Source organism: Micromonas pusilla, assembly GCF_000151265.4.
Source record: "Micromonas pusilla CCMP1545 genomic scaffold MICPUCscaffold_4, whole genome shotgun sequence".
NCBI lineage: Eukaryota > Viridiplantae > Chlorophyta > Mamiellophyceae > Mamiellales > Mamiellaceae > Micromonas > Micromonas pusilla.
Window position 1 is genome coordinate 232,115 of NW_003315885.1, and position 22,322 is coordinate 254,436.

Genomic DNA, 22,322 nt, shown 5'->3' on the forward strand with positions numbered 1-22,322 from the left:
CGCCCGGCGCGCGCGGCGGCGGCGGCGGCGGCGGATATCGCGTCGGATATCGCGCCCCGCGCGCGCCGCGTCGCCTCGAGCGCCGCGCGATATCCGAGCCGTCGTCGTCCAAATCCTCGTCGGAAGTCTTCGTCGAAGAGGAGATGTCGCGCCGCGCGCAAAACGCCGCGGACGCCGCGACGGAGACCCCGGAGGAAGCGGTCGCCGCGCTCGAGGAAGACGTCGCGCGGCTCGACGCGCGGCGACTCGCGCTGACGACGGACTTGGACGCCGCGTACGACGCGTGCTTCGGAGGCGTCACCGTCGAGTTCGAGATCGTCGTTGACGAGATCGCCGCCGCCGACGCAGACGACGCCGAAGCGGAGAAGAAGCCGCCGAAGCCGTCGACGTCGAAGACGACGACGACGCGGACGTTCGACGTCATGGACGAGGAGACGTTCCGCGCGATCGGCGCCGACGAACCCGCCGTCGTGACCGCGCTCATCGACGTCGCGAAATCAGACGCGGAGCGATGGCTAACGTTTCAACGCGACGCGCATCGACACAAGCTGCAACGCGACCGCGTCGTCGCCGAGCTCGCCGCCGCGCGCGCGGAGCTGCGGGTCGCGCGTCGAGGCGGCGGCGCGGCCGCGGCGGCGAAGGCGGCGATGGACGCCGCCAGGCTCGCCGCGGCGGAGGCGAAGGGGGCATCCGAAGGGGGGATCTTATCGGACGCGGCGGCGGCGCGGAGAACGAAACGCGTCGTGCTCATCTCCGGGTTTGAGTCCTTCAACGTGGGGTTGTACAAAAAGGCGGCGAAGAAGGTCGCGAAGCGGTGCCCGGGCGTCGAGCTCGTCGTCTTCAGCGACCGCGATATCGAGTCCAAGCGCGAGGACGTCGCCGCCGCGCTCGAGGGCGCGGACGTGTTCTTCGGGTCTCTGCTCTTCGACTTCGATCAGGTGGAGTGGCTGAGACGCGCGATCGAGAAAATTCCGACGCGATTCGTCTTCGAGAGCGCGTTGGAGCTCATGTCTGAGACGTCCGTCGGGTCGTTCGAGATGAAGCCCGCGCCGGACGGGCAAAAGGCGGGCCCGCCGCCCGCGGTGAAGGCGATTCTGTCCAAGTTTGGCAGCGGCAAGGAGGAGGATAAGCTCGTGGGGTACCTGTCGTTCCTGAAGATTGGTCCGGCGTTGCTTCGATTCGTTCCCGGGAGAAAGGCGAAAGATTTACGGAACTGGCTCACGGTCTACGGGTACTGGAACCAAGGCGGCGTCGAGAACGTAGAAGAAGCGTTCGTGTACGTCGCGAAACAGTACCTCGCGGACGTCCTGAGCGAGTCCGGCGAGGACGCCGGCCCGGAAGACGAATCGCGCGGCGGCGGCGGCGGCGGTTTTCTCGAAGGGCTCCTCGGCCGCGGACCCCGAGCGAAACCGCCGAAAGAGACGCCGCCGTTCGGGTGTTACCACCCCGACCTCGAGCGCGCGGACGCGCCTTGGCCGACGTCCGTGACGGAGTACCTCGAGTGGTACGATAAAACGCCCGCGGGCGCGGCGTTACCTCCCGACGCCCCCTCCGTCGCGATTCTCCTCTACCGCAAGCACGTCATCACGAAACAGCCGTACCTCGCCGGCCTCGTCGAGGCGATGCAAGAGAAGGGCGTGCGTCCGATTCCGATGTTCATCAACGGCGTCGAGGCGCACACGATCGTGCGCGACCTCCTGACGAGCGACAGCGAGCAGGCCGCGCGCGCGGCCGGCGTCCTCGCGATCGACTCGCTGCGTCCGGACGCGACGAGGGTAGACGCGGTCGTGAGCACCGTGGGCTTCCCCCTCGTCGGCGGCCCCGCGGGAAGCATGGAGGCGGGGAGGCAAGCGGAGGTGGCGCAGAGCATCCTGCGCGCGAAGAATGTCCCGTACATCGTCGCCGCGCCTCTGTTGATTCAGGACATCGCGTCGTGGGAGCGAAGCGGCGTGGGGGGGCTGCAGTCTGTGATTTTGTACGCGCTTCCCGAGCTCGACGGCGCTGTCGACACCGTGCCGCTCGGCGGGCTGGTCGGCGACGACATCTTCCTCGCGAAAGAGCGCACGTACGCGCTCGCGGACAGGCTGAAGCGCTGGGTCTCGCTGCGCAAGAAACCACCGTCGCGGCGGAAAGTCGCGGTGATGCTGTACGGGTTCCCACCCGGCGTCGGCGCGACGGGCACCGCGGCGCTGTTGAACGTTCCCAAGGCGCGTTCTATACACTGGTCCCCATACGACCGCGTTCGCGTGGTGAACGCCGATCCTTAAGGACTTTGCCGGGCGATTCTCTCCGCCCACTCCTCGCTTTCAACGCCCGCCATCGACGCCTTTCAACTCCAACTGACGCCTTTCAACTCCACCCCGACATCGCTTCGTATGGAACGGCCCGAAGAGCCTCGAGGCGGCGTTGGCGTCGATGCGCGATCGAGGGTACGACCTCGGGATCAGGGACGGCGACGCGATCCCGTCCGGGGAGGCGATCGTCGACGTGCTGCGGCTGCTCGAGGACGGCGCGGTGATCGCCGGCGGCGTCCCCGCCGCGGAGGCTGCGCTGGAAAAGCTGCGGGCGAGCGGCAAATACGCGGACGACCCGAGCGCGCTGGCCGGCGTGTCGATCGAAGGCGCGTCCGTCTTTTCGCGCTACACTGGTCCCCATACGACCGCGTTCGCGTGGCGAACGCCGATCCTTAAGGGCTTTTCTTCCCGGCGTGTCTCTCCGCCCACCCCACGGTTTCAACGCTCGACGCGCCGCGTCGCCTTTCAACTCCTCCATCTGACGCCTTTCAACTCCGCCCCGACGTCGCTTCGCGCGGACCCTCGACCCTCAGCCGTCAACGTCGCGCCGAAGACGCTGAAACGATGGCTGTCGTTCCCGACCACCTGGGGCCCCACGGAGTGGGGCCCGATGCCGTACCTCCCCTCGCACGACGTCCTCGTCCGAAAGATGGAGCGCGCGTGGGGCCCGCTGGAGTCGTACGCGGGTCTGTGCACCACCCCCGGAGGAAAAGGGTCGTTCGTCGCGGGGGCGCGCGTGGGAAACGTCTTCGTCGGCGTCCAACCCGCGTTGGGCGTCGAAGGTGCGTTCTACCTCACACTGGTCCCCATACGACCGCGTTGGCGCGGTGGACGCCGTTCCTTAAGGAGTTTCTTTGCCCCGCGTTTCTCTCCGCCCAGGGTCCCTCGCTTACAATCCCCGACACACCGCGACGCCTTTCAACTCCCTTCTGACGCCTTTGAACTCCACCCCGACGTTCGCTCGTACGGACCCTCGACCCTAATCTTCTCGAAGGCGACCCGATGCGCCTCTTGTTCGAGCGCGACCTCACCCCGCACCCGCAGTACGCCGCGTATTACAAGTGGCTTCAGAGCGCGGCCGAAGACGGCGGGTACGGCGCGGACGCGGTCGTGCACATGGGCATGCACGGGACGGTGGAGTGGCTTCCGGGGACGCCGCTGGGGAACACCGGTCTGTCGTGGTCCGACGCGTTGCTCGGATCGATGCCGAACGTGTACGTGTACGCGGCGAATAACCCGTCGGAGAGCATCGTCGCGAAGCGACGGGGGTACGGCACGATCGTGTCGCACAACGTTCCGCCGTACGGCCGAGCCGGGTTGTATCGGCAGACGGCGGAGTTGCGCGAGCTGCTGAGCGACTACCGCGAGGATCCGGAGACGAACGCGGACGCGTTGCGAGGACCCATCTTCGATCTCGTGACGTCCGCGGGTCTCGACGCGGACTGCCCGTACGTCGACGCGGCGACCGGGGAGCGCGCGCGCGTGACGTCCGAGTCGCTCGAGAAGGGCGATGTAACGGTCACGAACGAGGCGTTTTCGGAGTACGCTTCGGAGCTGTACGCGTACCTCGGCGTCCTCGAGAACAGGCTCTTCAGCGAGGGGTTGCACGTCCTCGGCGCGGCGCCGACTCGCGAGACTTCCGCGGCGTATTTGGAGGCGTACTTTGGCGAGAGGCTCTCCGCGGAGGCGGTCGACGCCGTCGCGGGGATGGGGGAGAGCGACGGCGTGGACGACGTCCGCGCCGCTTTGGAACGCGCGCTGAAACTTCCGCCTCCGGCGGACGCCGCCGCCGCCGCCGACGCCGCGCTCGAGGAGGCGGTCGAGATCCGATCGCTGCTTCGTCGCAACGTCGAGGAACTCTCCGGGATGCTCACCGTCCTGAACGGCGAGTACCTCCCCCCCGCGGTCGGCGGCGACCTCCTTCGCGACGGCCCCGGGGTGTTACCCACCGGACGTAACATCCACGCGCTCGACCCGTACCGGATGCCGTCGCCCGCGGCGACGGACCGCGGCGCGCGCGTCGCGGCCGCGATCCTCGAGCAGCACGCGGCGGCGAACGCCGGCGCGTTCCCGGAGACGGTGTCCGTGAACCTTTGGGGGCTCGACGCGATCAAGACGAAGGGGGAGTCGGTCGCCATCGTCCTCGCGCTCGTCGGCGCGCGCGTCGTGAAAGAGGGCACCGGAAGAGTCGTGCGCTACGAGCTCGTCCCGCTCTCGGAGATGCCCGGAGGGCGGCCGCGCGTGGACGTGCTGTGTAACATGTCGGGCATCTTCCGCGACTCGTTCGCGAACGTCGTCGCGCTGCTGGACGACTTGTTCCAGCGCGCGGCGGACGCGCCGGAGGAGAGCGCGGAACAGAATTTCATAAAGAAGCACGCGACGGAGATGCGAAGCGAGGGAGTGGAAAACGCGGGCGCGCGTCTGTTCAGCAACCCCCCGGGGGATTACGGCTCGATGGTGAACGAGCGCGTCGGCACGGGCGAGTGGGAGGACGGGAGAGAGCTGGGAGACACGTGGGCGGCGAGGAACGCGTTCTCGTACGGAAAAGGCGACGAGAAGGGCGCCGCGCGACCGGAGGTGCTCCAGGCGCTTCTGAGGTCGACGGAACGCGTCGTCCAGGAGATCGACAGCGTGGAGTACGGCTTGACGGACATTCAGGAGTACTACGCGAACACCGGCGCGCTCGTCGCGGCGGCGAACGCCGCGAAAGAGGGCCTTCCGGAGGAGACGACGGACGCGAACGGTCGGAAGCGGTTTCCTCGGAAGAAGGTGGCGTGCTCCGTCGTCGAAACCTTCGGCGAGGACGTCGCCCCGCGCGACCTCGAGGAGACGCTCCGGCTCGAGTACCGAACGAAGCTTCTGAACCCGCGCTGGGCGGACGCGATGGCGGACCAGGGCTCCGGCGGCGCGTACGAGATATCGCAGCGGATGACCGCGCTCGTGGGCTGGGGCGCCACGAGCGGGTTCGCGGAGGACTGGGTCTTCGACGGCGCCAACGAGCGGTACGTGCGCGACGAGGCGATGCGCGAGAAGCTTCGAAAGGCGAACCCGCAGGCGTTTCGGAACGTGCTGCGGCGGATGCTGGAGGCGGCGGGACGGGGGATGTGGAACGCGGACGAGGAGACGCTCGCGGAACTGAAACAGTTGTACGCGGAGGCGGACGACGAGCTCGAAGGCGTCAAGACGCAAGCCTAGACGCGCAGCACGAAAACGCAGACGCGTAAACGCGCACAGAGTGATGAGAACGAGACGAGCCGAGCTCGCGTTCATTCGTACGACGAGAGAGGCATCACGGAAACACTTTTGCACTTCACGCGCGCCGCCGCGACCGCGACCGCTCCCACGTCGCCGCCGTGCCGATCGCCGCTACTGCCCGCACGGCATCGGCGCGCGGACGAACACCTCCAACCCGCGCGGGCCCCACACCCGCGCGTTCAATCGAGTCTCCCCCGAGCGTCCTTCTCGGCGCACGCGTATCCACCCGCCGAGACCGGAGACGCACGCGTCGCTCAACGCCCCGGGCGGGTCGCGATCGGCAGCCTCGACGAAGATCTCTTTCACGAGGCGCCGGTGGAATATCTCCGGGGCTAACTCCGGGTCCGGGTCCGAGTACGAGTCCGAGTACGAGTCCGAGTCCGAGTCCGAGTCCGAGTCCGTCGTCGTCGTCGTCGTCGTCGTCGTCGTCGTCGCTTCCGCGGCGGCTTCTCGGTGCGCTTCCACCGCCGCCGAGGCGGACGGCGCCAACGCGACTCCCCCGCCCGCGTCCTCCTCCTCCTCCGTCACCAGCGCTTTCAGATCATCCAAGCGCTTCGCCGCGGCGTCGGCTTCCCTCGCCTCGACCTCCCTCTCGATGTCCTCCCCGCTCGGCAGCGACGACGTCTCCGCGACGCGCACTCGGAGTCCTTTCGGTCCGTAAAACGCGAGACTCGCGCTCGGCGTCGCCTCCGTGATGTCCACCCTCAGTAACGGCCCCCAAAGAAGCGTTAACCCCTCAAATGACGCCCGATCTACCTCCTCGCCGTCCACCCTCGGACGCGGGACGTACTTCACGAGCGTCGACCCGAGCTTGAACCGCTTGATGTCCTCCCCGGAGAGGATCGAGTTCATTCGGTGATGCAAAAACACCCCGGGCGTGTCGTACAGCGTCCCCTTCCCTTCGAACGCTCGCAACGGAATAACCCCAAGCGTCGTCCCGGGCATCGCGCTCGCGGTCGGCAGCCTCTTCCCGGGCACCCCGAAGTTCCCGCCCTCGCGCATCGCCCTCAGCGCGGCGCGTATGAACGTCGACTTCCCGACGTTCGCGGAGCCCAACACGTAGACGTCCCGCCCTTTCCTCTCGGAGAACATCGCGCCGACGGCGTCCCTCACGCCGTCGCCCTTCCGGCTCGAGACGCACACGACGCCCGCGAGCGTCAGACGGCGCTTCTCCACGACCTCGTCGAAGACCCAGTCTTTGAGCTTCTCCGCGTCCGTCCCGCGCGGAAGAAGATCGATCTTCGTGAGGACGAGGAGGATCGGATTCGCGCCGACGACGTCTCGCACGCGGTTGAGAAACGACCCGTGAAAGTCCGTCGCGTCCACCACCTTCCATACGAGCGATTGTCGGGGTGGAGTTCAAAGGCGTCAGTTGGCGTTGAAAGGCGCCGAGGGCGGGGATTGAAAGCGAGGGACCCTGGGCGGAGAGACGCGCCCGGAAAAGTCCTTAAGGATCGGCGTTCACCACGGCGACGCGGTCGTATGGGAACCAGTGCGAGATAGAACGCGCCTTGACGACCAGCGCCTTTTTCGCGCGTATCACCGCGAGCGACTCGCGCAGTTGCTCCGGGGTGATCAAGCCCGAGAAATCGTCCGCGCGCGCGCCGCCCTGGCCCGCGACGGCGTTGATCATCCTCCCGTTGGAGAGCGCGGAACATCGCGAGCACAGCATGGACGCGTACAGCTGTCTGTGAACGCGCTTGGTCTCGTACTCCTCCGGCGGGACGTACCCGGAGACGTCGGGGTGGTCCGTCTGCAGCGCGACGCCGCAGCCGTAGCACTCGCCCTGGGGATGGTCGTCGGTTCGAGAGAGCGATGAGGAGATGAGTCGGAGGAGGAGAGCGAACGCGCGCCGCGAGCGACGGACGAGCGACGGCGCGTTTCGGAATTCACGCCGCGGGTGGCGGGCGAATCGGCGGAGGAGCGAGGCGCGCGACGACGGCGGCGGCGGGAGGCGCGCACCCTCTTTCGCGTCACCTCCACGACGCGTTTCGACGTCTCGTCGCTCTTCTTCTTCTCCGCGAGGAGGTCGCCGTCCGCGGACGACGCCGCGGCGAGCGCGGTCGGTCCGCGCGACGACGGAGACGCGCGCGAAGACGCGGCGGCGGCGACGCGCGACGCGATGCGTTCGACGCCGCCGCGCGAGGCGGCGGCGCGACGCGCGACGACGCGCGCGCGGTCGCGGACCCGCCGCGCCGCGACGGCGGCGACGCGGGAAAGCCCCGCGCGGGATGCCCCGGCGTGAGACGTCATCTCGCGGGACGCGCCGAGGAGTGCGCGTCGACGAGGGAATTGCGCTCGCGATGAAGCCGACTTTCGCTTTTTCTCATCAGCAAATATATTTTCTCGGTGCTCGCGGTGCGATCCGCACGCCGCCGCCCGCGCGCGGCCGTCGTCGTCGCGTGATTTTGCGCTTCTGTTGTACATCGTCTAGTGGTAGTCTATCGCGTCTCCGGTGCCCTCGCGTCGTCTCTCGTCTGCGCTCGCGTCGTCGTCTTCCCCCTGCCGCGCTTCCGCGCGCCTCCCCCGCCGCGCCGGATGCGGCGTCGCGCGCGTCGAATCGAATCGAATCGAATCGTTCGAATCGTTCTATACACTGGTCCCCATACGACCGCGTTCGCGTGGTGAACGCCGATCCTTAAGGACTTTTGCGGGCGATTCTCTCCGCCCACTCCTCGCTTTCAACGCCCGCCCTCGACGCCTTTCAACTCCAACTGACGCCTTTCAACTCCACCCCGACGACGCGTCCCTCGTCATCACGCGGCGGTGTTCCTCTTGTACTTTTTCATCCGCGCCTCCATCGCGCGCTTCTTCTTGATCCCGTCCACGAGCTTCCTGTACTCCTGCAGCGACGCGCTCTGCGCGTCCGAGTCGACGTCGATCCCGAGGTCGTCCAGAAGCTTCTTCTTCGCGCCCTTGACGCCGCCGGCCATCGAGTCTGATGCGGGCGTTCATCGGTCAGTTGAAAGAGGACGCGATCAAATGTTGAAACCGACGACGGGAGGTACTACTGTATGTACGGGTGGAAAACGTTTGCAGAGTGCGAAGGGAGAACGCACCCACGATGACCTCGAACACGTCGTTGAACCCGCGCTTCCGCTTCCCCCACAGCTCGACGAGGTTCACGAACGCGTCCTCCGCCTTCTTCATCTCCGCCGGGGAGATCTCCGCGCCCTTGCTCGCGCGCAACGGCGCGAGTTTCGTCTCCAGATCCCCGTTCTCGGTCGCGAGTTGCGTCGTCCGCGCCTTCATCTGCTTCACCGTGAGCTGCGTCGCGTACGCCGAGAGGCGCGCGCGCTTCCTCGCCGCCTCCGCGCGCGAATTCGCGAGCTCCTCCGTCCTTCGCTTGATCGCGCACTCCGCCTCCGCGACCTCCTCCGGGGTCATCACAGACGCGGTCTGCGGCGCGAAGTACACCTTGCTCTTCCCAGCCTCTTTCACCGCGATCGTCCCGCGCTCGCTGAGCGTGTCGAGGTACTTTTGCGCGAGGCCCTTCTTTATTCCGTGCCGCCCGAGCGCGTCCGCGACGTTCTGCGCGTTCAGCGGGCGGTTCTGCGCGAGCATGTACTCCGCGACGACGTCCGCCATGACGCCAGTCTCGAGGAGGGGAGCGCGTTTCGCTCGAGGTGCCCAGATTTGTGAACGTCGGTTTTCGTCGTCGGACGGGTGAACGAATAATTTTCAAACCGTTCGCGCGCGCCTCGATCGGCGCGCCCGATCGGCGGTCCGGGGTTCATCGTTCGTTCGACACGCTCATCGCATCGCTCAAACCAGTGCGGTCGGGGTCGCGGTCGTTTCAGTTTTTCGCGTCGAGGTCGCGGTTTCCCGTTTGTCGCACGAGCGCAGTAAAAAGCGCGCCTGGCGGGGCGCACGGACTCGGTCCAGGGCCATCATGGCGACCCTCAACGCCGTCGTCGAGCGCGGGTGCACGATGCTCGTGCACTTCGACAAAGGAGTGAGCGCGTCGGAGATCAAGGAGGCGCTCGAGACGGGCGGCGAGCACGAGAAAGCGGACGCGCTGAAGAAAGCCATCGCGATCCTCCTCAGCGGGGAACAAATGCCGCAGCTCTTCATCACCGTAATCCGCTACGTCCTCACCACGGACTCGAAGCTCGTGCAGAAGCTGCTGCTGTTGTACATCGAGATCATCGAGAAGACGGACTCCGCGGGGAAGCTCCTCCCGGAGATGATCCTGATCTGCCAGAACCTGCGCAACAACCTGCAGCATCCGAACGAGTTCCTTCGCGGGTCCACGCTCAGGTTCTTGTGCAGGATAACCGAGCCGGAGATCATCGAGCCGCTGATCCCGAGCATACTCGCGTGCTTGGAACACAGGCACGCGTTCGTGCGAAGGAACGCGGTGCTCGCGATCGACAGGATCTACCAGCTCCCGGGCGGCGATCTCCTCCTGCAGGACGCCCCGGAGACGATCGAGCGCTTCTTAGAGCAAGAGGCGGATCTGAGCGCGCGAAGGAACGCGTTCCTGATGCTGTACAACAACGCGCAGGATCGCGCGGTGTCGTTCCTCATGGCGAACCTCGAGCAGGTGGCGAACTGGGGGGACATCCTGCAGAACGTCGTCCTCGATCTCATCCGCAAGGTGCGCGATGGCGACGAGAGCGCTCCTCGCCCCCCGTCGCGGTCGCGCGCCCGTTCGGTTTTTCATCTCTCTCCATCGTCGCCGGGCGAACATCCCTAGAGACGTCGAACGCGCGCGAGGGCGCGCGTCCGCGCGCGCGATCGATCGCGACGCGGCGACGCGCGCGCTCGCGGCGACGCGCGATCGCGGCGACGCGCGCGCGGGGGGTCGAACGAACCCGGCGGCGACGCGGCCCGCGCGACGTCCCGCGGCCTCCCCCCCCGTCGTCGCTAAAGATCGAACGCGCGAGCGAACGGAAGAAAAACGCGAACGAAACGAAATGATCGACGACGTTTTTCGCCGACCCGACCTGACCGCCTCCCTCCCGCCTCCCTCCCGCCTCCCTCTCATATGCCCCCCGCCCATCCCCAGGTCTGCCGCACGGACCCGACGCAGAAGGGCAAGTACATCAAGATCATCCTGATGCTCCTCGGCACGAACAACACGTCCGTGATCTACGAGTGCGCGAACACCCTGACGGCGCTGTCGTCGGCGCCGACGGCGGTGAAGGCGGCGGCGAACTGCTACTGCCAGCTCCTCGCGTCCCAGAGCGACAACAACGTCAAGCTGATCGTCCTCGATAGGCTCGCGGAGCTGAAGAACGACCACAGGCACGTCATGCAGGAGCTCGTGATGGATATTCTGCGCGCGGTGTCCACGCCGGATCTGGACATTCGAAAGAAGACGTTGGACCTCGTGCTCGACTTGGTGTCGAACCGAAACATCGACGAGGTCGTCCTGACGCTCAAGAAGGAGATCACGAAGTCGCAGGGCGACGCCGGGGAGAAGAGCGGCGAGTACAGGCAGATGCTCGTGCAGGCGACGCACGCGTGCGCGGTCAAGTTCCCGGCGGTGGCGGGGTCCGTGGTGCACCTGTTGATGGATTTTTTAGGCGACGTCAACTCCGCCGCGGCGTTCGACGTCGCGATGTTCGTCCGCGAGATTGCCCAGACGAACGACGCGCTGCGGGACTCGATCCTCCAGAGGCTCCTGGACTCGTTCTACACGATTCGCTCGTCGCGCGTGTGCGGGACGTGCCTGTGGATCATCGGCGAATACTCGCAGAGCGCGACGCAAGTCGAGGAGGCGTTCGCGTGCGCCAAGGCGTCGCTCGGCGCGACGCCCTTCTTCGAGCCGCCGCACGCCAAGGCGAAGCGAGAGCGCGTGCACGACGACGGGTCGGACCGCGACGACGACGACGGCAGCTCGCGCAGGGGCAGCCTGGAGAGTCCCGGGGGGGGTAATTCGAAGATCGCGGCGGTCACCGCGGGGGTGAAGAACGTCGTCTTGGCGGACGGCACGTACGCGACGCAGACGGTCGTGGCGGACCATCCGTCTGCCGCGGTCGGTAACGCCGTCGGCGCGGTCGCGCCGAACCTCCGTTCGCTTCTGCTCGCGGGCGATTTCTTCCTCGGGAGCGTCGTCTCCACGACGCTCACGAAGCTCGCGCTGAGGTACGTAGAGACGGCGCCGGCTGCGGGGATCGAACCGGAGGCGATCAACAAGCTTCACGCGGAGTGCATGCTGTACATCGTGTGCATGCTGCGGCTCGGGAAGGAGGGCGGCCTACCGACGACGATCGACGACGACTCCTACGACCGCATGATGCTGTGCGTGAAGACGCTCGCGGAGCCGGAGACGCAGGACCGCGACGTGTGGCTGCGGTCGTGCAAAGCCGCGTACGAGGGTCTCATCGTCGATCGCAAGCGGCAGGCGGAGGCGCTGGACGGGGATAAGCTCGGCGAGAAGATCGACGCGCAGGCGGACGACCTCATCGACTTCACGCATCTGAAGTCGCGAAAGGGTTTGTCGCAGGTGGAGATCGAGGACGCGGTGGCGACGGATCTCAAGCGCGCGACCGGGTTTCGAACGGATTCGGACGCGCCCGAGGAGAAGAAGCTCAACCGCGTCGTGCAGCTCACCGGGTTCAGCGATCCCGTCTACGCCGAGGCGTACGTCACCGTGCATCAGTACGACATCGTCATGGACGTCACGGTCGTGAACCGCACGCAGGAGACGTTGCAGAACGTGTGCTTAGAGCTCGCGACGATGGGGGACTTGAAGCTCGTGGAGCGGCCGCAGAATCACACGCTGGCGGTGGGCGAGACGAAACAGATTCGCGCCAACATCAAGGTGTCTTCCACGGAGACGGGCGTCATCTTCGGGAACGTCGTGTACGAGAGCGCCAAGTCCGACCGCGAGGTTGTCGTCCTGAACGACGTGCACATCGACATCATGGACTACATCTCCCCGGCGTCGTGCGGGGACACGGAGTTCAGGTCGATGTGGGCGGAGTTTGAGTGGGAGAATAAAGTCGCGGTGAACACGTCCATCACGGACGTGCGAGAGTTTCTCGATCACGTCGTCGCGTCGACGAACATGCGGTGTCTGACGCCGCCGAGCGCGCTGGAAGGGGACTGCGGCTTCCTCGCCGCGAATCTGTACGCGAAGAGCGTGTTTGGCGAGGACGCGCTCGTGAACGTGAGCGTGGAGAAGGACCTGAACGACGGGAAGGTTGGGGGGTACATTCGGATTCGGAGCAAGACGCAGGGCATCGCGCTGAGCTTGGGAGACAAGATCACGCTGAAGCAGCGCGGTCCGGATCCCAAGGACGGGAAGTAGCAGAGTACTGTAGCGACCGGATTCGATTTCTCACACGTTGCCGTATAGTGCGCAAGCGACTTTCAAGCCAAGCCCTGGGGTCAAAGTCGCACCCCTTAAGCGTACGAACTTAGGGCACCCCACTGTACTCTAGCCCAAGAAGACGTTCACTTGCTCGTGATCTTGATGTTCCCCGTGAGCTCCGGGACGCCGAAGTTGCGCTCGCGGTACTCGGGAAAGACGTCGAGGCACTCCCCGACGCACTTGGGCGCGAACCGCACGTACCCGCACACGCGATCTGCGCAGAACTGCACGAACCCCCACAGGTCTTTAAACGCCGCGTCGCGCGTCTTCTGCTCCTTCTCGAAGAGCTTCGGATTCTTCGCGAGCTTGCCGAAGTCCTCCGCCGGCGCCGGCGCGAACGACGGCGGCGGCGTGTTGAGGATCGGAATCGCGATCGCTGCGGTCGCCTCCCCCCTATTACCGCCGTACACGCCGCTGGCCGCGAGCCGCCTCGCGTTCGTCTCCACCTCCGCGCGCTCCTCCGCGTTCGAGACCCAGATCGCGGGGCGGTACCTCGCGCCGTTCTCCTTGAACTGCCCGTCCGTCCGCGTCGGGTCCGCGCGCTTCCAGTACACGCGCATCAGAACCTCGTGCGCGGACGTGACCTGCGTCCGCCCCGCCTCTCTCTTCGCGAGCCTGTCCGCGTCGTACGTCACCGCGACCGCCTCCACGGGCGTCCCGTCGTCGTTCACGCCCGTCGCGAGCCCGGGGACGACGTCCAACACGCCCGCGTATCGCAGGTCGTTGAACTCCTTCTCGAGGAAGACGTTGGCTCCGCCGGCGACGTACATGGTCTGCGGCGTGGCCGCGAGCGACGGCGACGCGAGCGTCACCGCGGCGGAGAGCGCGACCGCCGCCGCGACGCCGCCGCCGCGCGACGATCGCGGCGGCGGCGCGGCGGGAGGGGTCTTCTCGACGCGCGCGGGGGTCGACGCGCGCGCCGTCGCGGGCGCGCGGAGCGCGAGGACCGCGCGCATCGTGCCGCGCGCGCGCGATATCTGCCACTTCTGTTGTCGCGGTGCGGTCAGGTGATGTCAGAGGTGACGAGGCAAGATGAAGCGCCCACTCCCTCGCGCCGCCGCGCCGCGCCGACGCGAAGGACGTCGTCGCGATGCCGCTGCTTGAACGACGATGGGGTCTATACTCCCTCGCGTTCGCGCTGACGTCCCTCGTCGCGGGCACGGGTGCGTCGCGTCGCCGCGTCCTCCGCCCGTCGCTTTCTGTTCGTGCCGCGATGTCGCGTCACCATCTTAGTCTACTTTATCTTCGCCGCTGACCTCCCTCTCCCCTCTGTCATCTCTCCTCTCTCCTCCTCCTCCTCCTCCTCCTCCTCCTCCTCGTCCGTCCGTCCGTCGCAGTGTACGGCTGGCCCGCGCTGCGAAGGGATCTCGTCCGCGAGGGCGGCCTCACCGAGAAAGAGCTCGGCGCGGTGTTCCTCGCGGGATCCTGGAGCGTGAACGGGTGCCGCCTCTTCAGCGGCCTCGCGCGCGATCGATTCGGCACGCGCGTTACCGCGTGCGGCGTCCTCCTCCTGTGCCTCGTCGGCGTCCTCCTCGTCGCGTTCTCCTCCAGCGGCAGCTTCTGGGGTCTGTTCTTCGGGATGCTGCTCCTCGGCGTCGGCAGCGGGTGCCAGCTGTGCGTGCAGCCGGTGACCGCGCTGTTTCGCGAGGCGTCCTCCACGGCGATGGCGACGCTGAGCGGCGCGTTTCAGATCAGCGGCGTCGTGTTCCTGTGGCTGAGCGCGATGTCGACCGCGGGCGCGGGGAGGTCGGGCGCGTACGGGTTCCACGCGTGCTGCGTCGCCGTGTTGTTCGCGCTGAGCGCGGCGTTCTTGCCCTCGGGCGGGACGTTCGCACGGAGGAAGAAAAATTATGAGCCGGGGGGGGCGGGAGAGAAGGAGGGCGGCGGCGACGACGTGGAGAAAAACGGCGACCTCGCCCCGGCGTCGGCGGCGTCGGCGACGGCGGCGACGACCGGCGGCCTGACGCTCGCGAAGATCGAGCTCGTGAACCGCGACGAGAAGCGCGCCGCGCCGCGCGACGACGCCTCCGACGACGCCTCCGACGCCTCCGACGCCTCCGACGCCCCATCCCCCTCCCCCTCCGCGCCGGCGTCGCCCGGTCGAGGACGCGCGCGGCGCGAGCTCATGACGAGCGGCGAATACATCCTCCTCCTAGCGTGGTTCTCCGTGATCATGCCTCCGATGCAGTACTACATCATGAGCATCGGGTACCAGCTCGAGCGTAAGGGCGACGACGACGGCTTGTACACGAGTCTGTTCGCGGTGCTGTACGGGCTCGCAGCGGCGCTCGCGCCGCCGGCAGGGATGATCGCGGATCGATTCGGCGTCGGCGTCGGCCAGGGCGTCGCGACGTCGACGCTCGCGATCTCATTCCTGATTCTCCTGTCACCGTCGCTCCCCGCGCAGGTGGTCGGGATGGCGTTTTACAGCGTGGGGAGACTCTTCGTGTTCGCGATGTACTTTAGTAACCTGGGGAGACGATTCGGGTTCGAGCACTACGGCGCGCTGGCGGGGACCGGGATGCTGTGCGCGTCCTTCGCGTCGCTGCTGCAGTACCCGATGTTCACCGCGGCGGTGGACGGAGGGACGGAGGGAGAGAATGCGGTGAACGCGGGGTGCGCCGCCGCCGTCGCGGCGGTGTTTCCGTACACCGCGTGGCTCGCGGCGAGGGAGCGGAGGAAGCTACTGTAGTAGTCTAGAAAAAGTTGGCATCAGAACTTGGAGAGCTGCGAGTGACGACGGAAGAGAGACGGCGGGGGGGGGCGGGAGGGTTATGGGTTCTTTTCTTTTCTTTCGTCCGCACGGTATCATACAGTAGATGCGTTAGAAGGCTGGCGTTGTTGTCAAAAATGTCGTAAACATTAGAAATCGATCGCGTTCGGTCGCCGCCTCGAACGTATCTCGAGGCGGCGACCGTCCGCGCGCTACATCGTTCTGGAAATTTGCGTGAGCACACCAGACGCGTCGCCCGCGTCAGTCGACGCCGCCCACACTTCCTCGCCCGCCGCAACTCTTCTCTTCATCACTCAACAAACTCAAACAAACGCCGCTCGAGCCCCCTACGCGAGGAGGGAGTTCACCGCCGACTGCTCGGTGTTGGAGGAGCCGCCCTCGCCCGCGAGGACGGCGCCGTCGAGGTACGCGTCCGCGAGCTGCACGCGCTTCACGTTTTCCTGCTCGCCCTCGAGCGCCTTGCCGTGCTGGAGGAGCACCTCCAGGGACATCACGGGCGGCTCGAACTCGAGCTTGCCCTTGTCGCGGCTCGGGTTCACGAGATAGGAGCCGATGTTCTCCTGGCCGACCGTTTGCACCCATTCGCGGACCTTTTGGTCGTACACGCGCGCGCGGAGGGCGCCGAAAAAGTCGATGGACTGGCCGTCGAAGGTTCGCACGAGCACCTCGACGTCCTTCTCGTTCACGCCGTCCGCTTTGAAGATGCCGCACGCGACGCCGCAGCGGTCTTCGAACGTGGGGGACCAGTAGAACTTGTCCATGCGTCCATCGCGAATGAGCGGCGCGTACAGCGTGGAGAAATCGTTACCCGTGGCGATGATGGGCACACGCGGGATCTCCTCCACTTGGTACTGCCCCGGGAGCTGCACGTTCGTCGGGTTGTCCGCGAGGTTCATGAGCGTCGCGTTCACCATCTGGTTGTTCACGGTGTACTGCGTGGAGCCGCCCATGCGCCCAGCGCCGGCGTCGAGATCGTTGATGAACAGCGTGGACATCTTACCCTTCTTGATGATGTCGGAGGCTTCGCGGTAACGCTGGCGAATGAGCTTGGCGGGCTCGCCCGCGTTGCCGGATTCGAGCTCGCCCGCGGACATGATGATCGGCGCGATCCCGAGGCGCTTGAAGATGAGCGTGGACTGGAACGTCTTACCCTGGCCCTTACCACCCCAGATGCCGAGGATGAGCGGCACCTTGATCTTCGGGAGGTCCATGAAGTTCTTCGCGACGTGCACGGTGATCTTGTCCATGTACGATTTGGAGATGTAGTAGCCCTCATCCGACATGTTCGAGAGATCCTTGAACCCGTCGGAGACGTAATCGGAGCCCTGCATGATCGCGTTCTGTGGGACGGCGGAGGTTCGGGGGTGATGGGGGCGACGATATCGTCAGCGAGGGGGCGCGATCGCGGGGGCGACGGCGGGGAGGGCGGTGCGCGCGATCGATCGCTCCGTCGACCGAGATCGATCGTGACAGCTGTCGCGGTTTATCCACTTCCAGCTGGCGGGGGACGAATTCGCCGTGCGAAAATGCGCGACGGGCGCGCGGAGAAGCGCGCGTGCGGTCGCCCCGCGCGGATCCGACGCCAATCGCGGATGGAAAAACGCGCTCAAAGTACGAACCTGGGTGCCGCCGAGACCGAAGCCGCCCTGGAACTTGGAGTCGACCATGCCGCGGCCGCGCGCGATGTCTTGCTGGTCGTCCGAGATGTCCTCGTCCATGCCTTTCCAGCGGGACATCTGCACCTTCATGCCGTTGCCCTTGCCGAGCTGGTTCGGGACGGAGCCGAGCTGGTGCCTGGCGACCTTGCCGACGGCGCCGATCTGAGCGAGGGAAGCGGAGTGCGCGGGGAGATCGTCAGCGCGCGCGATGGCGCGGGGGGAGATTCCGGAGACGCGCGGGTTTCGTCGTCTTCGCGAGTGTGGGAAAAAAAACAACAAAAGCGGGGCGAGATCGACGCGCGGAGAACGCGACGTCGCGAGCGCGCGATCGCGTAAACGTCTCGCACCTTGGCGACCGGGGCGATCATGGAGCTCATGGTGACGGCGGACATCGTGCGAGAGCTGAACAGGGAGGTACGTGCGTACGCGCCGAGTGTTCTGGGCTGCGCGATCGCCCGAGAAACGATTGTTGGTGTTTTGCCCTAAGCCTATCTGCTATCTGCTAAAAAATGCTGACGACCGCGCACAACGTGGTCCAGGCAGGGTGACACCTCAGCACGCGTGATTATCGCGTGTGTCACATTTTGTACGCACGCATCGCGTACGCTTCTTACTGAAACACGTACGCGATATGTGCGTACATAATGTGACACACACGATAATTACGCGATGGGCACCCGCGGCGATCGCGCGCGTGAACCGTGACGCGTGAAGCCGTGACGCGCGCTCCTAAAAACCCAGGGTTTGTTACTTCGTCGCGCGCGTCGGACCGCGCGCGTCATGGCCGCGCCCGCGACGTCCCATCACGTGATGCGCGCGTGCCCCGTCGCGCGAAGGCGCGCGTCGTCGTCGTCGTCGAGCGCGACGACGACGACGGCGCGACCCCGCCGGACGACGACGACGCCGCCGCCGCGCGCGTCGTCGTCGTCGTCGTCGTCGTCGTCGACCGATCCGTCCGCCGCGAGCCTCGCGCTCGCGATCGAGTACCCCGCGTCCGCGCCCGGCGACGGCGACCGCGGCCGCGGCCTGTTCACGACGTCCTCGGACGTCTCCGCGCCGCTCGTGCGCACGCCGCTGAGCGTCGTCCTGTGCGTCCCGGAGGCGACCGGACCCGCCGCGAACGCCGCGTGCGCGGACGCCGTGCGCGCGATGTACGCGGGCTGGACCGACGTCCTCGGGCGATCGCCGCCGCCGGCGGTCGTCGACTTCGTCGTCGCCGCGGAGGCGCCGAAAGATCTCCGCATCGCGATCGCGCTGATGTACGCGAAGCGGCACGTCCCCGCGTGGGCGGCGTACGCCTCCGACGTCATGCCGCGCGCGTACGAGTCCCTGTACCTCGCGACCGAGGACGAGCTGCGCGAGCTGCAAGACGAAGGCGTCGCGCGCATGGCGGCGGGAAGCAAGGCGAACTACGCCGCGGGGTGGACGCACGTGTTGGAGAATCACCCGGACGTCGTCGACGCGCTGAACGCGGAGGGCGGCGGGAGCGTCGGGTGCGACGCGACGCAGGAGGAGTTCGACTGGGCGAGGGCGACGGCGCACACGCGCGCGATGGGCGCGCCCGTGAAGAATCAGCCGTGCGCGTTCATCGGTGCGCGCGGCGCCGCGACGACGATCGACGTCCCCCACGCGAAACCCTACCCCCGCACCCCGCCGCTCGCGCGCCGTACCCCCACACCCCCAACCCCCTAACCCTAACCCTAACCCTAACCCTAACCCTAACCCTAAACGTCCTCGCAGTCCCCGGCGTGGACCTCGCGAACCATTCCTTCTGGCCGAACACGCGATACGGCGTCTCCCAAGACGGGACGCGCTTCGAACTCCGGTGGGACCCGGCGTCGCCTCCGCCGGAGCCGAACTCGGAGGTGCTCATATGCTACGGCGAGCGCATGCCGAACGCGCTGCTCATGCTGCACTACGGCTTTCTGGACCCGAAGAACCCGAACGACGCGCTCGACGTCCAGCTCATGATCCCGGGCGCGCGGCGACTCCGCGCGATCGTCGTCGCCGACGCGGGGCGCGCGTTGGAGGAGGCGCGTTCTATCTCACACTGGTTCCCATACGACCGCGTCGGCGTGGTGGACGCCGATCCTTAAGGACTTTGCCCGTCGTTTCTCTCCGCCCAGTCCTCGCTTTCAATCCCCGCCCTCGACGCCTTTCAACTTCAACTGACGCCTTTGAACTCCACCCCGACTTCGCTTTGAATGATGGAACGACCCGGAGGCGGGCGACGAGCGCGCGACGTGGGCGGCGCGGTGCATGATGACGATGGCAGACCCGACCGACGCGGGCGACGCCGCGACGGATTTGGCGTGCGTGAGGGAGATGAGGGAGAGCGCGAGCGAGAGGCTGAGGGGGTGGCCGACGACGGCGGAGGAGGACGAGGACGCGTTGGCGGGCGGCGGCGGCGCACAGCTGTCGCCGCGCGCCGAGTTGTGCGTGCGGTACCGGCTCGCGCAGAAGCGAAACGTGCTCGGGTGGGCGCGGTTCTTGGATCGCGTCGAGAGCGACCTCGTCGCGTCGGGCGGCGGCGACGGCGGGGGGGGGACGTGAGGCGCGGGCGCGGAGGGGCGAGGAAGAGGCTAAGAGGCGAGCGAGCGAGCGAGAAACGCACACTTGGCGCAATTTTTCGACGCGAGCGACCCGTCGTCTTCTCCAGCGGTATAAATTCGATGTCAGCATGCGTCCTCCTCTCGTCACAACACGCGACGCCGCCGGCCGTCACGCGCGCGTTTCGTCGCCGCGCGCGCGCACGGAGACCGCCGCGCGCCCACCGCGCTCGACGCCGTCCGCCGCGAGGTCGCCCGAGCTCGCGCGTCTCGTGAACCCGCGGACGGATCTGGGAGACCGCGGGTGCCGGTAATTCGTTCACTCATCATTCGCTCCTCGCGCCGTCGCCTCGCGTCCACCTCGCCCACTTCGACATGAAGCGCCTGTTCGGAAAGAAGAAAGAGGTCGCGCCGCCGCCGACGCTGGACGACGCGACCGGGTCGCTCGAGAAGCGCGGCGACGGCGTCGACGCGAAGATCAAGAAGCTCGACCTCGAGCTCGCGCGACACCGCGAGATCATCAAAAAGGCGCGCCCGGGCCCGGCGCGGGACGCGGCGAAGCGCCGCGCGCTGCAAGTCCTGAAGCAAAAGCGCCTGTACGAGAACCAGAGAGAGCAGCTCTACAACCAGCAGTTCAACCTCGAGCAGGTGGGCTTCGCGACGCAGACGGCGAAGGAGACGGTCGTGCAAGTCGAGGCGATGCGCGCCGCGAACAAAGGCGCGTTCTGATTCACACTGGTCCCCGTACGACCGCGTCGTCGGCGTGGTGAACGCCGATCCTTGAGGACTTTCTGTCCCGGCGTTTCTCTCCGCCCACGCCACGGTTTCAATCCCGACACACCGCGACGCCTTTCAACTCCGCTTCTGACGCCTTTCGACTCCACCCCGACGTTCGCCTGTATGGACCCTCGACCCGAAGAGCTGAAGACGGCGTTCAAGTCGAAAGCGTTCGACGTCGACGCGATCGACGACTTAAACCTCGAGATGGCGGACCTGATGGACCAGTCCAACGAGATCAGCGAGATGATGGGAAGGAACTACAACGTCCCGGACGACATCGACGAGGAGGAGCTCATGGACGAGCTGGACGCGCTCGAGGACTTGATGCTCGAGGAGGAAGCCGTCGGCGCGGGGGAGGTGCCCAGCTACCTCAGGCGCGTTCTATCTCACACTGGTTCCCATACGACCGCGTCGGCGTGATGAACGCCGATCCTTAAGGACGTTTGTCGTCGTCTCTCTCCTCCCACCCCTCGCTTTCAATCCCGATACACCTCGATGCCTTTCGACTCCGCTTCTGACGCCTTTGAACTCCACCCCGACGTTCGCCCGTATGGACGATTACCCTCAGGGAGGACGACCAGGCGCTACCGGACGCGCCGGAGGGGCACGCGGAGGCGCTGGCCGCGATCGGGGGCGAGGGGGGAGCGGACGGGTCGCCGCTGCCGACGCGGGCGGAGACGGAGACCGCGAGTTAGGCGGGCGCGAGCGAGCGAATCGTTTGCGAACGAACCGTTCTGTTGTACTGTACCTTCGTACTTTCGAGTAGTCGAGCGCGAATCTTCGTCGTCGTCGTCGCTTTTCACGATGCGAGAAAGGATGCCTCCCCTCCCCTCCCTCCCACCGCGCCCCCCGCTCACTCCCCCTCTCCTCGGTCCACGCACGCGCCCGCGAACCCCTCCACGAGCAACCCCCCGTCCACGCTCAACGTCTGACCCGTGACGTAACTCGACGCCGGCATCGCGAAGAATGCGATCGCGGCCGCCATCTCTTCCGCGCGCGCCGCTCTCCCCAGCGGCGTCGCGCGCTCCGCCTTCCGTAAACTCTCGCGCTGATGCCCCGTGGCGTCCGCGTCGATCGTGTTCTCTAACAGCGGCGTCCACGTCACCCACGGCGCGATGGCGTTGACGCGAACGCGCGGCGCCCACTCGCACGCGAGCGTCTTCGTGAGCTGAATCACCGCGGCTTTGCTCATCGCGTACGCGGCGCCGCTGCCGGTGCTCTGCACGCCCGCCGCGGACGCGACGTTCACGATCGTCGGTCGCCCGCTCGGCGCGTTTCGCAGCGCCGGGTGCAGCGCCCTGCAGAGCTCGTACGTCGCGCGGAGGTTCAGATCCATGATGCGATCGTACTCCTCGTCGGTCGCGTCCAGCGCCGCCTTCCGCACGTTCGTCCCCGCGTTGTTGACCAAGATGTCGATCCCGTCCGGCCACAGCGCGGCGACCTCGTCCACCAGCTCGGCTCTCCCCGCGGGCGTGGAGATGTCCCCCGCGAACGCGTGCGCGGCGCCGGTGACGAACTCGCCGTTCACGACGTCGAGGACGGACTCGATGTCTCGCCCGACGATCAGGACGGAAGCGCCCAGGGCGACGAACTCGCGCGCGGTCGCGAGGCCGATGCCCTTCGTGCTGCCGGTGACGACGGCGCGGTAGCCGTCCAGCCGCCATGGGCTCGTCGGCTCGGACTCGATCTCGGCGTCGGACATGACGGACGGACGGAGGACGAGGCGCG

General features: G+C 66.8%; 11 protein-coding genes across 11 annotated transcripts; 6 read left to right on the top strand and 5 right to left on the bottom strand.

Moving 5' to 3' along the window:
- Positions 1-647: 647 nt before the first annotated feature.
- Positions 648-5,489, top strand: CHLH2 (magnesium-chelatase subunit chlh-like protein chloroplast precursor; the record flags this gene model as incomplete). Its single annotated transcript, XM_003057573.1, has 6 exons — positions 648-1,304; positions 1,422-2,224; positions 2,394-2,529; positions 2,896-3,076; positions 3,289-4,028; positions 4,107-5,489. The coding sequence occupies 6 exons, from the start codon at positions 648-650 to the stop codon at positions 5,487-5,489; spliced, it is 3,900 nt and encodes a 1,299-aa protein (XP_003057619.1).
- Positions 5,490-6,731: 1,242 nt separating this feature from the next.
- MICPUCDRAFT_8887 (uncharacterized protein) lies at positions 6,732-7,326 on the bottom strand (the record flags this gene model as incomplete). The annotated part of the gene is made up of 2 exons (XM_003057944.1): positions 6,732-6,878; positions 7,066-7,326. Coding segments are annotated over 2 exons (408 nt in total), but the record flags the coding sequence as incomplete, so codon positions are not given.
- A 979-nt stretch (positions 7,327-8,305) lies between these two features.
- Positions 8,306-9,137, bottom strand: Hop2 (hop2-mnd1 complex facilitates loading of Rad51 & DMC1; the record flags this gene model as incomplete). The annotated part of the gene is made up of 2 exons (XM_003057945.1): positions 8,306-8,487; positions 8,609-9,137. 2 exons carry the CDS (start codon positions 9,135-9,137, stop codon positions 8,306-8,308), a joined length of 711 nt encoding a protein of 236 aa, XP_003057991.1.
- A 273-nt stretch (positions 9,138-9,410) lies between these two features.
- On the top strand, positions 9,411-12,810 carry BCOP (coatomer subunit beta; the record flags this gene model as incomplete). Its single annotated transcript, XM_003057574.1, has 3 exons — positions 9,411-10,149; positions 10,561-11,352; positions 11,416-12,810. The coding sequence occupies exons 1-3, from the start codon at positions 9,442-9,444 to the stop codon at positions 12,808-12,810; spliced, it is 2,895 nt and encodes a 964-aa protein (XP_003057620.1). The 5' UTR covers positions 9,411-9,441.
- Positions 12,811-12,819: 9 nt separating this feature from the next.
- Positions 12,820-13,829, bottom strand: MICPUCDRAFT_67116 (uncharacterized protein; the record flags this gene model as incomplete). The annotated part of the gene is made up of 1 exon (XM_003057946.1): positions 12,820-13,829. One exon carries the CDS (start codon positions 13,827-13,829, stop codon positions 12,957-12,959), a length of 873 nt encoding a protein of 290 aa, XP_003057992.1. The 3' UTR covers positions 12,820-12,956.
- Positions 13,830-13,963: 134 nt separating this feature from the next.
- MICPUCDRAFT_56994 (major facilitator superfamily) lies at positions 13,964-15,565 on the top strand (the record flags this gene model as incomplete). The annotated part of the gene is made up of 2 exons (XM_003057575.1): positions 13,964-14,036; positions 14,211-15,565. 2 exons carry the CDS (start codon positions 13,964-13,966, stop codon positions 15,563-15,565), a joined length of 1,428 nt encoding a protein of 475 aa, XP_003057621.1.
- Positions 15,566-15,713: 148 nt separating this feature from the next.
- On the bottom strand, positions 15,714-17,688 carry RA (ribulose bisphosphate carboxylase/oxygenase activase, chloroplast precursor). The gene is made up of 3 exons (XM_003057947.1): positions 17,613-17,688; positions 17,227-17,427; positions 15,714-16,947 (listed from the first exon to the last, which is right to left on the bottom strand). The coding sequence occupies exons 1-3, from the start codon at positions 17,655-17,657 to the stop codon at positions 15,934-15,936; spliced, it is 1,260 nt and encodes a 419-aa protein (XP_003057993.1). The 5' UTR covers positions 17,658-17,688; the 3' UTR covers positions 15,714-15,933.
- Positions 17,689-18,045: 357 nt separating this feature from the next.
- MICPUCDRAFT_46946 (uncharacterized protein) lies at positions 18,046-19,361 on the top strand (the record flags this gene model as incomplete). The annotated part of the gene is made up of 2 exons (XM_003057576.1): positions 18,046-18,856; positions 19,006-19,361. 2 exons carry the CDS (start codon positions 18,046-18,048, stop codon positions 19,359-19,361), a joined length of 1,167 nt encoding a protein of 388 aa, XP_003057622.1.
- A 166-nt stretch (positions 19,362-19,527) lies between these two features.
- On the top strand, positions 19,528-19,818 carry MICPUCDRAFT_56997 (uncharacterized protein; the record flags this gene model as incomplete). The annotated part of the gene is made up of 1 exon (XM_003057577.1): positions 19,528-19,818. One exon carries the CDS (start codon positions 19,528-19,530, stop codon positions 19,816-19,818), a length of 291 nt encoding a protein of 96 aa, XP_003057623.1.
- Positions 19,819-19,987: 169 nt separating this feature from the next.
- Positions 19,988-21,369, top strand: MICPUCDRAFT_67120 (uncharacterized protein). The gene is made up of 3 exons (XM_003057578.1): positions 19,988-20,532; positions 20,734-20,962; positions 21,157-21,369. Exons 1-3 carry the CDS (start codon positions 20,190-20,192, stop codon positions 21,287-21,289), a joined length of 705 nt encoding a protein of 234 aa, XP_003057624.1. The 5' UTR covers positions 19,988-20,189; the 3' UTR covers positions 21,290-21,369.
- A 78-nt stretch (positions 21,370-21,447) lies between these two features.
- TR-1 (tropine reductase i) lies at positions 21,448-22,296 on the bottom strand (the record flags this gene model as incomplete). The annotated part of the gene is made up of 1 exon (XM_003057948.1): positions 21,448-22,296. One exon carries the CDS (start codon positions 22,294-22,296, stop codon positions 21,448-21,450), a length of 849 nt encoding a protein of 282 aa, XP_003057994.1.
- Between the last annotated feature and the right edge of the window lie 26 nt (positions 22,297-22,322).